The 12462-nt window shown below is 43.4% G+C and overlaps 1 protein-coding gene across 2 annotated transcripts in view; it reads right to left on the bottom strand.

Moving 5' to 3' along the window:
• Positions 1–9516: 9516 nt before the first annotated feature.
• Positions 9517–12462, bottom strand: part of LOC103619842 (fructose-1,6-bisphosphatase isozyme 2) — a 21322-nt gene continuing 18376 nt past the window's right edge. For both annotated transcript variants that reach the window (XM_017740467.1, XM_008638414.2), the window contains one exon: positions 9517–10340. In XM_017740467.1, the coding sequence (XP_017595956.1) occupies positions 10146–10340 (195 nt within the window). In that variant the 3' untranslated portion in view covers positions 9517–10145. The remainder of the gene's footprint in view (positions 10341–12462) is intronic.

The following is a 12462-nucleotide window of genomic DNA, read 5'->3' as shown; positions in this document are numbered from 1 at the left end:
CCTGCTGAAGAGCTACTGCCAACCTCTGTACGGAGAGGAGCAAAGAAGCCATTGGAGATGGGCATTTGTAAAGTACTTACTGGATTCTTTTTTACAATGCTGCTTCCTTGTTTTGTTCACTGACAGTTCTCACCACCTCTAGGAGGTCCAAAACCTTCTGAGTGAAACCTGTTAGACTTTCCCAATAAAGTAATGCTGGGAAACACGTTGTAGAAGTAACACTGTGTGTTGTCAGGTGTGGTGCTACAGCGCTGATGCCTGGTACCTTCTGCAGTCCTGGTTTGGGAAGAAGTGGTCAAAGATGGAGCAGAGTCAGAGAGTGAGCTATTCCCCTCCCCACCACCTCCAGAAGGCTGTTCGGTTAAGAGTGGCTTTGTGAGGTCCTCTCAGGAAGGATTGTTGGTGGTCTGAGATCTCAGCAAGGAAGAGATGATCTTCCAACCCTGTAAGTGTTGTTCATATGCTTAGTGACACTTTGGACATTCACCTGGAATTAACTTTGTGTTTTGATGTTCTTTGTCTGTGCTATGGTGTGTTTTTCCAGGGTGAGAATGGTTTAGGTGTGCTCCCCTGGGGTGCCACTGAGGGGCCTCTGAAGTTATTACAGCTATTGCTTCCTGCCTCTACTAGGAAAAAATTGCAGTCTCAGGAACTGCCATGGAAATATTCTAATGAGTAAGTTTTGGGGGGTTTTTTTGTTGTTTTTTTTTTTTTTTTTTAATTACTCGTGAAAGCTTCCTGCACAGCATGCATGCCATGACATAGAACTGTTTAAAACAAATGCTGGGCTACTAGACATTGAAACTGGCTTAGGATGTCTGAGAAGTTGATGCTGAAATAAGAACTCCTTGAGGCTGTAGCATGTTTTGGAACACACTTGCTTTTGCTTAAAATCCGAAGGTCAAATGAGGTGGCTTCAGAGCTGCCAAGTAAGGTGTTTTTTCCCACAAAGGAAGTGTACTTCTAAGCATGTTTCTGTAATGTATCTGTTCATGATGCTGGTAACAAGGCACAAAAACGCCTCTAGATAAGGCTACCCACAAAACTCTTGTAACAGTTCATTGCTGTATCTGTAGGTGCCCATTTTTGCCAGATATAGCAAAAAAAAAAAAACCAACCCCAAACCAAAAAACCACACAGCACAATCTTTTACCATAATTGTACAGCAATTCCAGAATTGTGAATGCAAGTTCTTCTCAATAGCTGTCTTAACATTCCTTCTGCTCAGCCATGTTTAGAAGTACTGCTTTCCTCATTCAAGCATGAAGCATAAACTGACAGCAGGGTTTGTTTGGAACAGGAAATATATACTGGAAACATCAGCTGTGTTTTAAAATTGCATTGGCTTCTAGGGATTTATAATAATACTCTCATAGTTAAAAGAAACATCTCTGTCTGTTTATATAGAAATTCCAATGCCTTGTGCAAAGTTTAGGAATAAATCCTGCTGCATTTTACTATTTGTTGCTTGCTAGTCACAGGAAGAATCGGAGCAGACCTGTGTTTTCTGATTCAGTGCTGTTACGAGCATTTCTGTCACATTTCTCTCACAATATAATAGAGCATTTCAGAAGCAAACCTTGGGTACACAGGATGCCCATCAGGAATACTTTTGAAGTGGTATTTCTGTTGCAGTATTCCAGACATTTCAACGAACTTTACAGCCCGTTTTTGTTAGTAATTCTGCAAACCAAGAGCAAAAGAAACTCCCTCCACACTGAGTTTTTAATCTGAACTGACAGAGAGCTGAGAAGTGGGAGTCAGCCAAAAGCAGTGAGGCCGCCTGCCAGAGGCCATACAACTGATTAGCAGCTGTGGGCGTGCATTTGAGAGAAGGCTAGCCTCCCCCTTTCGCTTTGTTTTCTCCCAGCATATCTTCAAAAGAGCTAAAAGTAGACATCCCCGTTTGTGTTCTTTTACTGAGTTTAAATTTCAGATCTATGTTTGTCTGCATGGCCCTTTCCACTTATCCTCCCTGCTTATGTTTGAGGAGTCTCCTCTTTTGTCTTTCTGTGCCGGAATAAAAAATCATGCTGTGTTGTTAAAAGAGGGAGAAAATTGTCAGCGCAGGAACAAAACAGGAAACCTGACGACCAAAAGGGCAAAAGACAGATGGTTTGTCACCCGGTACAATGTCTCAGAGCTGTGCTCTCCTCACAGCACACGATGACAAGGCCGGTGCTGTGGCAGCTGGGCGTGGAGAGAAGCTGACCTCTTTTTTTTTCCGGGCGTGTGCTGACGGTGCATTGGAGCGTCTGCTGCCTTGATGAGACATCGTGAACGGTCATGCCTGGGCTGGGAGCAGGCTGGCCATGCACATTCAGCCTGAGCACAGCTGACCCAGTAATTGAGCGGGCGCATTATCTCCCTCAGAGGTGTCCTTTCAAAAGTGATAAAATATTCACTGGGTGGTCTGCTCAGCAGCTGACAACAATTCTTAGGCCAAACTCTGTTTATCAACGTGGGAGTACATTGCTGTCTTGGCCAACACCCTCTGCAAGCTGCCTCACCAAACTGCCTTCAGTAAGTGCAGTGGTCAGAACTACAAAAGCTGCTACCAGAAAACAGGTTGCTGGGCTCCTGGATGAACAGAATCCTGCAAAACCATTATGCAAATCGTTGCATGGGATGAAAGCAACCTCCTCAGGGCAGATCTCAGTGGAAATTCCTGTCTCTGTGGAGTATTAAAATCAGTTCACTTCAATTAGATCGCATGCTTGGTTTGAGGTTTTTGTTTTTGCTTTCTGAAACCACATCTGTATTTGCAGAAAGCTAGGAACAAAAACCAGAGGTATTTTTGATAGCAGTACATGGGGTTTATGAACATTGTCTGTGATGATATGAAGCCTGAATGGTAGGGATTGTCTCATCAAAACTTCAGGTGTTCAGTACCTCTGGGTAACTGTGTGCAGATTGTCTGTCTCAGTGTTCATTTACTCTCTGCTATTCCCACTTTTGGGCCCTGGATATCTCTGGAAAATAACTACTTTTACCTTTGCAGTCTCATAGACGTTAATGACTTTATTGTCCTTCCTCTTATTAAACCCCCTCTTCTCTTCCATGGGCACCAACCACCCTTTTCTCACAATGAGTCTGTGTGGTATAATCCATGTAAGCTAAGAGCTCTTTCTTGTTCTCTGTCTCCAATTAGCTGGCATTTTATAAATGAAAAAGCTTTTGCCTGACTTTTCCAGAAATATCAGTTGGCTCTATTAAAAAAACAGCAAAACTCCCCGTGTGTATGTTTTGTTGAAAACAGAATAAAGCATCAACTTTGGATACAAATTCTCAGAGACACATTTGATCCTACATTTCAAAGAGCATCTGCATTTCAGCTGCTTTCTCAGGGATGGGTGAGGTCCTGCTGCAGAGTGTCCAGGATTTGCTCCTCAGAGTGCTGGGCTGGCAGGGCAGCAGCACAGGCAGCCTGGGTGCCACGGGACTGGTGGGAAGCCTGCCAGCCCTAACCTGTTTTCTGATCCCCCATCTTGTGATTGCAGTCACAAGGCCACCTCTCTGTGGCTGGCTGCTCGGACTAACTCAGTTTCCAGTCAAAATAATTTGTGAACAGCTGCTCATTTACTAGAGCCTGGTGGGGTTGCTGTGTTTTCTTGAGTTATTGGACACCACTAGGTTTAGGTAGTTTGCCTTTATTTTACTTCTGAAATAGGTGCAAAAGTTCCCAATAATTGGAAAGAAGAATTATGTTTGGCAACAAGTTTGGCAACCAGTGCTTTAACAACAGTCGTGTATTTTATATACGTGGTACAGTTCAAATAGTACAGTTTCTGCATCTTTGTCCGAAGGCAACCGGAAGTCAAGTGGGCGCTGATTTATTCATACATAATTTTATGCCAAGAAGCTATTGAATACTGATACAAAGGCATATATGTGAACTAATACTTAGATGCATGTCTGTTCCTTCCTGTACTTGTTGTTTCCCTTTATTTTGAATTTTGTATTGGGCTGATGAGTATCTGAGGAATATCAGGCATTGCTGGCTTCTGTGTCTGGAGGCAGACTCACAACACCTTCATCATGAACAGCGCCTGCTTCTGTCAGCAGCCTTGATGGCAGCTTGTGTTGTGTCCCCTTTCACACCACTCCAACCACTAAATAGTCTCTGATTCTTTAAAAAAAAAGAAAATATATGTCTTACTTTCTCAGCAGTCTGAGTGCCCTCAAATACCCTGGCAGCTGGCCATGGATGGCAGTTGTGGCCCAGTGTTGCAAGGGCTTCATAGGTGGTGTCCCCTCACCCTGTGGTTAGTGTCAGAGAGCTCTGCAGAAATGGTCTGGACTAATACCACACTGCAGAGGGAAACTTTAAAACTCACCCTGAGCCTTTAAGAAGGATTTTGTGGAGTGGTCTGGTTGCAGGGCTGTGCTACACATAGCAGAAAACATACAAGTACTTAGGTAGGTGAGGTAGGTCGAAGCAGGACTCCAGCAAAGCATATCCACTGTTCACACTGAATGAAGTTGCTCCTTTCTTAATCGGCATTTGAGGTTTGTATGGGTTGTTTATACAGAGCAGATATGGATCTCTGTGTAAGTACCACAAACTAGGAGCATTGTCATTTAAGCATCAACAGCCACCCAAGCAGCAGTTGTTAGTCAGAGCAGTGTCCCAGCACTAGCCCCTCCACTAAACGGGTGCTTTGAGTGCAAACTGAGGAAAAAAAACAAAATGTGGGAAAAATAGCAGCTGAGATTAAGTCCAGGCTCTGCTGTGAAACCTTACCTAAATGAAGGCAAGCTGGGTGCTGTAAGGCTGACAGTAAGTAGGGCACTGAATGACTGACACGTTGCAGTAGGCAGGTGTATATATCCTGCCAGCAGGAACACAGATCTTAGCCATTTGACTGGGTACACCCACTGCAAAACAAACTTTCGGCATGTCCCTAAGTGGTGGTTTTTAGAGGCCCTGTGGTTACACTGAGCAGTGCTGCATATCTGTTCTTGCTACCTCCTTGCTTTATCATCTCTCCTGGCCGCTTGGGAACAGGACCAATTTACCAGTAATCCTTCTGATATAAAATCGTTAGCTTACTTAGACTGGCCTCAAATTACACTTGGTCATAGGTTTCCAATTTAAAAAATGCAATGGAGTTTCTCAATAAATTTGTGACATCAACATCTATTTGTGTTCCTATATAGACACTCTGAGAGAGAGAAAGAATTACTATATATGTATATAATATGTGCATAAATATATATATATGTGTATGTACACCGTGCGCATTGTTTTCACAGAAAAACTGATTTATTAATTTTCATAATCAGAGTGCACAACTGCATCATGCAGTAAAAAGTTTTTGTTATTATCTAAACTGTCTTGTTTTCTGCTTCCTTTTCAGTCTCCAGGATTTAAGTGTTGTTTGTGTTCTGCTGTTGATAGTAGAGCTTTGGGAAGCACATGATGAGGAACGGAATAAACAAGTACACTCTGTACTTGCTGATTCTGGGCAGTTGTCACAGCTTTAAAAAGTGCCAGATAAACACCTGCAGAAGGAGTACTTTGTTACCTGAAACAGCACTGAAATCACATCCTCACCCCTGGGTTAGCAATAACTAAGGGTAAATGCTCATCCTGAATAATTTTCTGTCTGCTTTTGTTCAGCGTGCCTCTTCTTTATGAATAATAGAACACAGTTGTAAGTTAAAAAATAACTGTTGGATTTTCTTGGCAGGAGTATTTTTAACTCCTCTCTATGTCCTGATGAAATTCACAGAGTGTTCTTAATACAGTCTTGTACCATCACAGCTGGGGGTGTGAATCGGGGTGCAAATGAGAAGAGGATACAGGAGCTGCTTACATTGTCAAGGAGGTTGCCTAAAAAAATGTGCATATAATGAGACAGGAGGGTTAAAAAGGTGTCTAATACTCAAAGTGACCTAAAGCCCAGTTTCCACATTCTTATCGCTTAATGTAATCACACATTTCTTTTAATTGCTAATCTTTGCTCTCACTGGTCAATGACTGCAAGTTTCACAGCAGATTTCTGATCTCCTTAGGCAATGTCAAGTCTGAGGTCTAGCACCAGAGCACCTACAGGATGGATGGTTGTACAAGCCTAGAAGCATCAGAATCACAGAATCGTTATGGTTGGAAGGGACATCTGGTGATCATCCAGTCCAACCCCCCTTCCAAAGCACAGTCAGACAAAGCAAATAACACAGTTGATGCCTTAGGTTTTAACTTTCGTATTTTTCAAATCCTGTACTGCTTAGTGTGTAACTCTGAAGTTTCTTGTGGCCTGTTAGCTGCTGTTCTCTCATGCCAGGTAGACATAACAAAGCCTCTCCAGGCCTGCTCTCCAAGGACACTCAGACTGTCCTAGGCCTGAAATAAGTAAACCAAAAGCCTCTAAAGGGCGGGGCAAGCTTGGGGAAATTACATCTTTAACTGAAGCTTTAATTGGAGAATTAACCCTGATATGCAAATGAACCAAACCTATAAAAGTTGTCGTCCACTTTGGGGTCCTTTTTGCCAGTAGCCTCTGGCTCCCCAGGGGGTACCTTTGAAGGCCCTTCAAATAAATACCTACCTTATTCCCTTACTCCTGTCTCTGTTTTTAGGTGGCCTCTCAAGGCATCACAGGAACCTGTCCAAATGGGTTTTGAATGTCTCCACAGAGAAAGACTCCAGGACAGCCTGTTCCAGTGCTCTGCCATCATCGGTGTAAAGAAATTCTTCCTCATGCGGAGGTGGAACTTCCTGTGCTTTAGTTTATGGCCAATGCTCCTCATCCTGTTACTGGGTAGCACTGAAAGGAGTCTGGCACCATCCTTTTGGCACCTGCCTTTGAGATACTTATATGCGTTAATGAGATCCCCTCTCAGTTTTCTCTTCCCCAGACTAAACAGGCCCAGTTCCTGTAGCGTTTCCTCATAAGAGATGCCCCAGACCCCAAATCATCTTTGTGACCCTCTGCTGGACCCTCTCTAGGAGCTCCTTGTCTCTCTTTTGCTGAGGAGCCCAGAACTGGACACAACACTCGAGATGTGGCCTGGAGGGCCAAAATAGAGGCACAGCAGGGTCAAATAGAGGCACAACTCCCTCAACTTTCTGGCCACACTCTTCCCAATGCACCCCAGGATGTGATCCACCAAGAGTCCCAGGTCCTTCTCCACAGAGCTGCTCTGTAGGAGCAACACCCGGCCTGTGCTGGCACTTGGGGCTGTTCCTCCCCAGGTGCAGGACCCGACACCTGCCCGTGTTGAACTCATTAAGTTTCTCTCTGCCCAACTCTCCAGCCTATCAGGGTTCCATGGAATGGCAGCAGAACCTTCAGGTGGATCAGCCACTCCCCCAGTTTAGTGCCACCAGCAAACTTGCTGAGGGTGCATCCTATCCCTTCCTCCAGGTCATTGATAAACAAGCTGAACAACACTGGTCCCAGTACTGATCCCTGGAGAACTGGCTGCACGCCTCCAGCCGGATTCTGCTCTGCTGATCACAACCCTCTGAGCTCTGCCATTCAGCCAGTTCCTGATCCACCTCGCTGTCCATTCCTCTAACCCCCATTTCCTGAGCTTACCTGCAAGTTAATGTTGTTATGGCAGACAGTGTCAAAAGCCTTGCTGAAGTCAAGGCAGACAACATCCACTGCTCTCCCCTCACTGATCCATCCTGCCATGCCACCACAGAAGTGTATCGGATTGGTCAAGCATGAGTTCCCCCTGGTGAATCCATGCTGACTACTCCCAGTGACCCTATTGTCTTCTACATGCCCGGGCAGAATGGGCTGTTCCTTTTCAGGTGTGGAGGTGAGGCTGACTGCACATATTTTCCTGGCTCCTCCTTGTCCTTCTTGAAGATGGCAGTAACACCGGCTTTCCCTCAGCCATTGGGCACCTCTCCTGTTCTCCATGATTTTGCACAGATAATGGAGGTTGGCTTAGCAACATCTGCCAGCAACATCTCCCCTGGCACCCATGGGTGCATCCCATCAGAGCCCACGGATTTATGGGTGTTAAGTCTGTCTAGCTGATCTCTAACCCAACCCTCTATGACCAGGGGAAGTCTGCATTTCTCCAGCCTTCCTCTCTTGCCTCCAAGGTCTGGGACTTCTCAGGGCTGGCCTCACCAGTAAAGACTGAGACAAAAGAAAGCATTCAGTAATTCTGCCTTCTCTGTGTCTTCCATCACCAGGACACCCATCTGATTCAGCACTGGCGCCACATTTTCCCAAACCTTCCTTTTGCTCCTGATGTACTTGTAGAAGCCCTTTCAGTTGCCTTTGGTATCCCTTGCCAGATTAAATTCCAAGTGGGCCTTGGTCTTCCTCATCTCATTCCTGCATACTCTGATGATGTTCCTATAGTCCTCCCACAGGATCTGGCACTTTTTCCACATCCCAGAAATTTCTTTCTAGAAAATCCCTGCTCATCCATGAAGATCTCCTGTCCCCTTTGCCTGATTTCCTGCTCATAGTGCTACACTGGTCTTGAGCTTGGAGGAAGTGATGTTTGGATATTGACCAGCTCTCTTGGGCCTCCTTATCTTCTGGAGCCCTATCCCATAGGATTCTTCTAAGTAGGTCTTTGAAGGGGTTGAAGGTAGCTCTCAGGATGTTCACACAGGATCCTGACTCTGTAAGACAAAGGGCTAATGTGTATGCCTCAAACAGCAATAACCAGATAGTTGTGGAGCAAACCAAGGATTGTTGATAATAACAGCCAATGATTGTTGGTAACACACGCTGTGAGAAAGAATAAGATGTGGCTCGTGAAGGTGGCCATACAGAAGTAGGGCAGCACTTTTCCAGGACAAACATCCTTGTTGTACCTTGTGGAGATAAGGACAACACAGCGTAAACACAGGAATGAGACTGAGAAGGGGGTGTGGATTGTAGGGAGGTATGAAAACCACCCAAGATTCCTGAAGCCCTCTGACCCATTTCCAGAAAGGCCTGAAAGAACAGACTTTGTATAATTTGTATAGAAAATGAAAAAGTTATCTCCATGGCAGGGAAAAAAGTATCCTCACAAACCCCAGGCACATGTGCACCCCCAGGTCCCTGGACTCCCCATCAGCTAGATCCATGCTGGAGCCAGAACTCTCTTTCTCTGTGCCTCTGTTGCCTTCCCCCTCCTCTTTAATTCACCTCTCTCTCTCTCTTTCTCTCTCTTTCTCCCCCTCCCCCTCTCTCCCCTTTTACCCTACCCCTTTATCCAAACCCCACTGCCTTGTGCTTATTCTAGGAGATCAGGAGCTATTTTGTACCAATTCTCATGCTAAGTGTGGAATTTACTAATGAAACTTTGTAAGCTTCTGCTGACTGTCTAACTTTAGTTGCTCCCTTTGATGACAAGCCTCTAAAACTTGAGTGTTCCCTTCCACTTGAGGACAGGACACCACAGTGACTAGGAATGGCAATATAACGTGTGTAGAAGAGCAAGCATCAATCTGAAATAAGAACCTTTCAAAGTAAGAGAAAATGGAGGTATAATAATGCCTTTGTACCCTCTTCTGTTGCAGAGGACAATGGATCAGCAGAACAGGCACGATTTGGTGTCACATCCATAGCAATGGTTTATTGTAAGTTGTGGTGTTGAAAGTTGTGTGTAAATAATACACGATAATTCCTGTTCTTATGAGAAATTAAATACCGTGGCAACGCTGCAGCCTTTTCATCTCTATTAATTACCCAAAACATATATAATTCACAGTTTAAAAATACTGTTTCAGACAGCATGAGACTTCTGCTCTTCTTAGGGCTGTCAAGATAAAAAGCATCTGCAAGAAAGCCTCTGACAGAAAATCCAGATAATGACATTGCAAATACTGATGTGGAAATCCTGTCGCAAACAATGCCATCCATGTGATGTCAGATATAAAGCTTCAGATCAAATGGGGATACTGATACAATTTACTTTCTTTTGTTAGTATTATATAAAGTAAGTAGTTTCTGTTTGGAAATCATGGCTCTGTCTCTGCACTTGCCCTGCATAAATCACAACTGAAGGGTTTTTACACTTGCCTGCAAGGAGAAATGAAATCTCATTATTTTTCTTGTTCTTGTAAAGTGGGACTTTCACTGAGAAATTGGTGGTAATTGCTAGAATCCACCATTTTGAAAGGTAAAGCTTTTCCTGGAGACTGAAAATGGACAAGCAAGGTCTGATGTGGAAAGCCTTTAGCTGCTCTTCTGGTGCTTCTGTACACATGCAAGGTATTCTTGCACATCGTCTGGAGAGCCAAGTATAAGAGGAACTCTTTGGTGAATATTCTCAGGTTTCACATCCAACACTGCTTCAGTCCCTGTAGTTGCCATCCCACCTGCCTGCTCGATGATGAAAGCCATAGGGTTGCATTCATAGAGAAGTCGGAGCTAGAAAGAACAAGGAAACACATGATTGCCTTTGGGGGAAATTATATCAAAGGACTTGCCAAAAGCTAGCTTTCCTTTTGTGATTTTGGAAAATTTTGTCCCAAACTTCAATTGACCCAAGAAGCAATGTCTCTCCGTGAGCCCCTCCTTCCCTCTCTTCTTCTCACCTTCCCTAAAGCCTTCTGTTCAGAGGAGCAGTGCACTGACCATACATCCAGACATCACCACTATTATTTCCAAGCTGATATGCAGTACCAGTGAAGCTGTATTTTGTCAAAAATGTCAAAGTGGGTGTCCCACAGACATCAGCAAAACAGTTAAGCCAGCTAAGCTAACAGCACTGGGAAAGAAAAGCCAAAATATCTTCTCATACGGAGCTTTTATGTGTTAACTCAGAGCTTGGCATAATCATGTTAAGTTTAGTCAGGATATTTTGGAGTTTGAAACTTGATGCTCCCAGTTTCAAATTTCAGGATTTTATTGCTTCTCTTCAGAAATGTAGATAGATACTAGTGGCCTGAACTTATACAGACAGTTGCTTCAGAAGGAGCTGCAGTTATCTATTAAAAGCAAATTTTCCCTTTTGGTTTGGACCCTGATACCTGTTTACATTTTTTTAAAATGTTACCTCTTGGTGTGAGTGTGTTCTGGTGGAATGCAAACTTATTTAGGACATATACCAAAAGTTTCTGTGTTTAAATGAACACCAATGATAGCTGGTCAGTTCTGAGCAGACATTATTTCTGTGGGTTTATCTCTGAAGTGCTCACATACAACAATATTAGCACATATTTTTTTTAACGGACTCTTTACATGTGCAAAAGAGGGAATGCTTTCTGGGGAGAAGGAAGTGTAACAGAATGCTACTGTATATAGAGACAGAGAAACGGATTGAACACAGTACTTCACTACCCATTGTGCCTTTAGCACACTGTAATAAAACCATGATATACCACAAACTTAAATAGCACCATATTACCTTCTTCCTTATCTTTAAAGCCCACTGAAGTGCTACTTCTGGTACAAGGACTCCATCTCACAGGCAACATAGGACCAATACCTTTCACTCTTCTTCCTGTTGGTTGGCCCAAATCTGGAAGATCATGAGCCAGCAAACAGCAGTGGTATCACCATGGAACCACCTTTCAAGTTTCTTGTTGCTAAGCTGTGACTATGCAACTTGAGGAATGCAGTTTTTCTTCAGGTAGCAGTGCAATTGCACTCAGGAATCTTCAGATGGGCTCTGTCTTCAGATAGGTTTAACATTTTTCACCTAATAGAGAACTATAAGTCTTAAGTTTATAAAAAATGTTATTCAAAATATATAATTTGAAAAGAGGATTTGTTTGTTGTAGTGTTTACTGAGCATTTAGTTTTACTTCTTAAAGAAGGAGCTGCATATGTTAGGGCCTACATGCATGTCATTTGCATTTGCTCCAAAGACTTTTGATAATTCCAGTGACATTTGATTCCTTTCAGCTCTCTAACCAAGTGCGTAGACTGTCTTTCAGGGGACATGCCACAAGGGACACTTGCCACAAGAGCATTATTTCTCCAACAAGAAAAGATATATGTGAAAACAACTATATACACCTGCACTCTGAGAAGGAAAGAAAACTTTTATTTGTAATGATAGCATGTTTTGCTTCTTCCATTACTCTCTTTACTATGGCGGTGGAAGCCAGTGCAATCCAATAATAAATGTGGGCCACCTCCTGTGGAAACCTTTATTTCTATGAAGTTATGTACTTTGTTCCTTTGTTCTTTTGTCCTGTTTCTCATTCTCTCTTTTCAACAATGGTTTAATACAGATTTCAAAGCAAAAAGTTTAATTCGAAGAGGCCAGTCAGCACACCCACTTTTTTCACACACAGCAAATTCCTTTTTGGTCTCTTTCTCTCATGTACAAACAGATCCACATCATTTAGCGAGGGGTTTTTGGGTTTTTTTCCCTGGGATGCTGATTCAAGAATTTAAGTAACTTTTGCTTGGACAAACATGCAGATATTTTTTGTTGTGTATCTTGAAGGGAATTCTTTTCCTGTTTTTGCTTTGAGGACCATTTGGATCTGCTGGTATTTTGGTAAATACAAGCTCACCATGATGGAACCAGTAGTCCTCT

The sequence above is a fragment of the Corvus brachyrhynchos genome, unplaced genomic scaffold, assembly GCF_000691975.1.
Source record: "Corvus brachyrhynchos isolate BGI_N302 unplaced genomic scaffold, ASM69197v1 scaffold37, whole genome shotgun sequence".
NCBI classification, from domain to species: domain Eukaryota; kingdom Metazoa; phylum Chordata; class Aves; order Passeriformes; family Corvidae; genus Corvus; species Corvus brachyrhynchos.
This window is presented reverse-complemented; position numbering and strand designations above follow the sequence as displayed.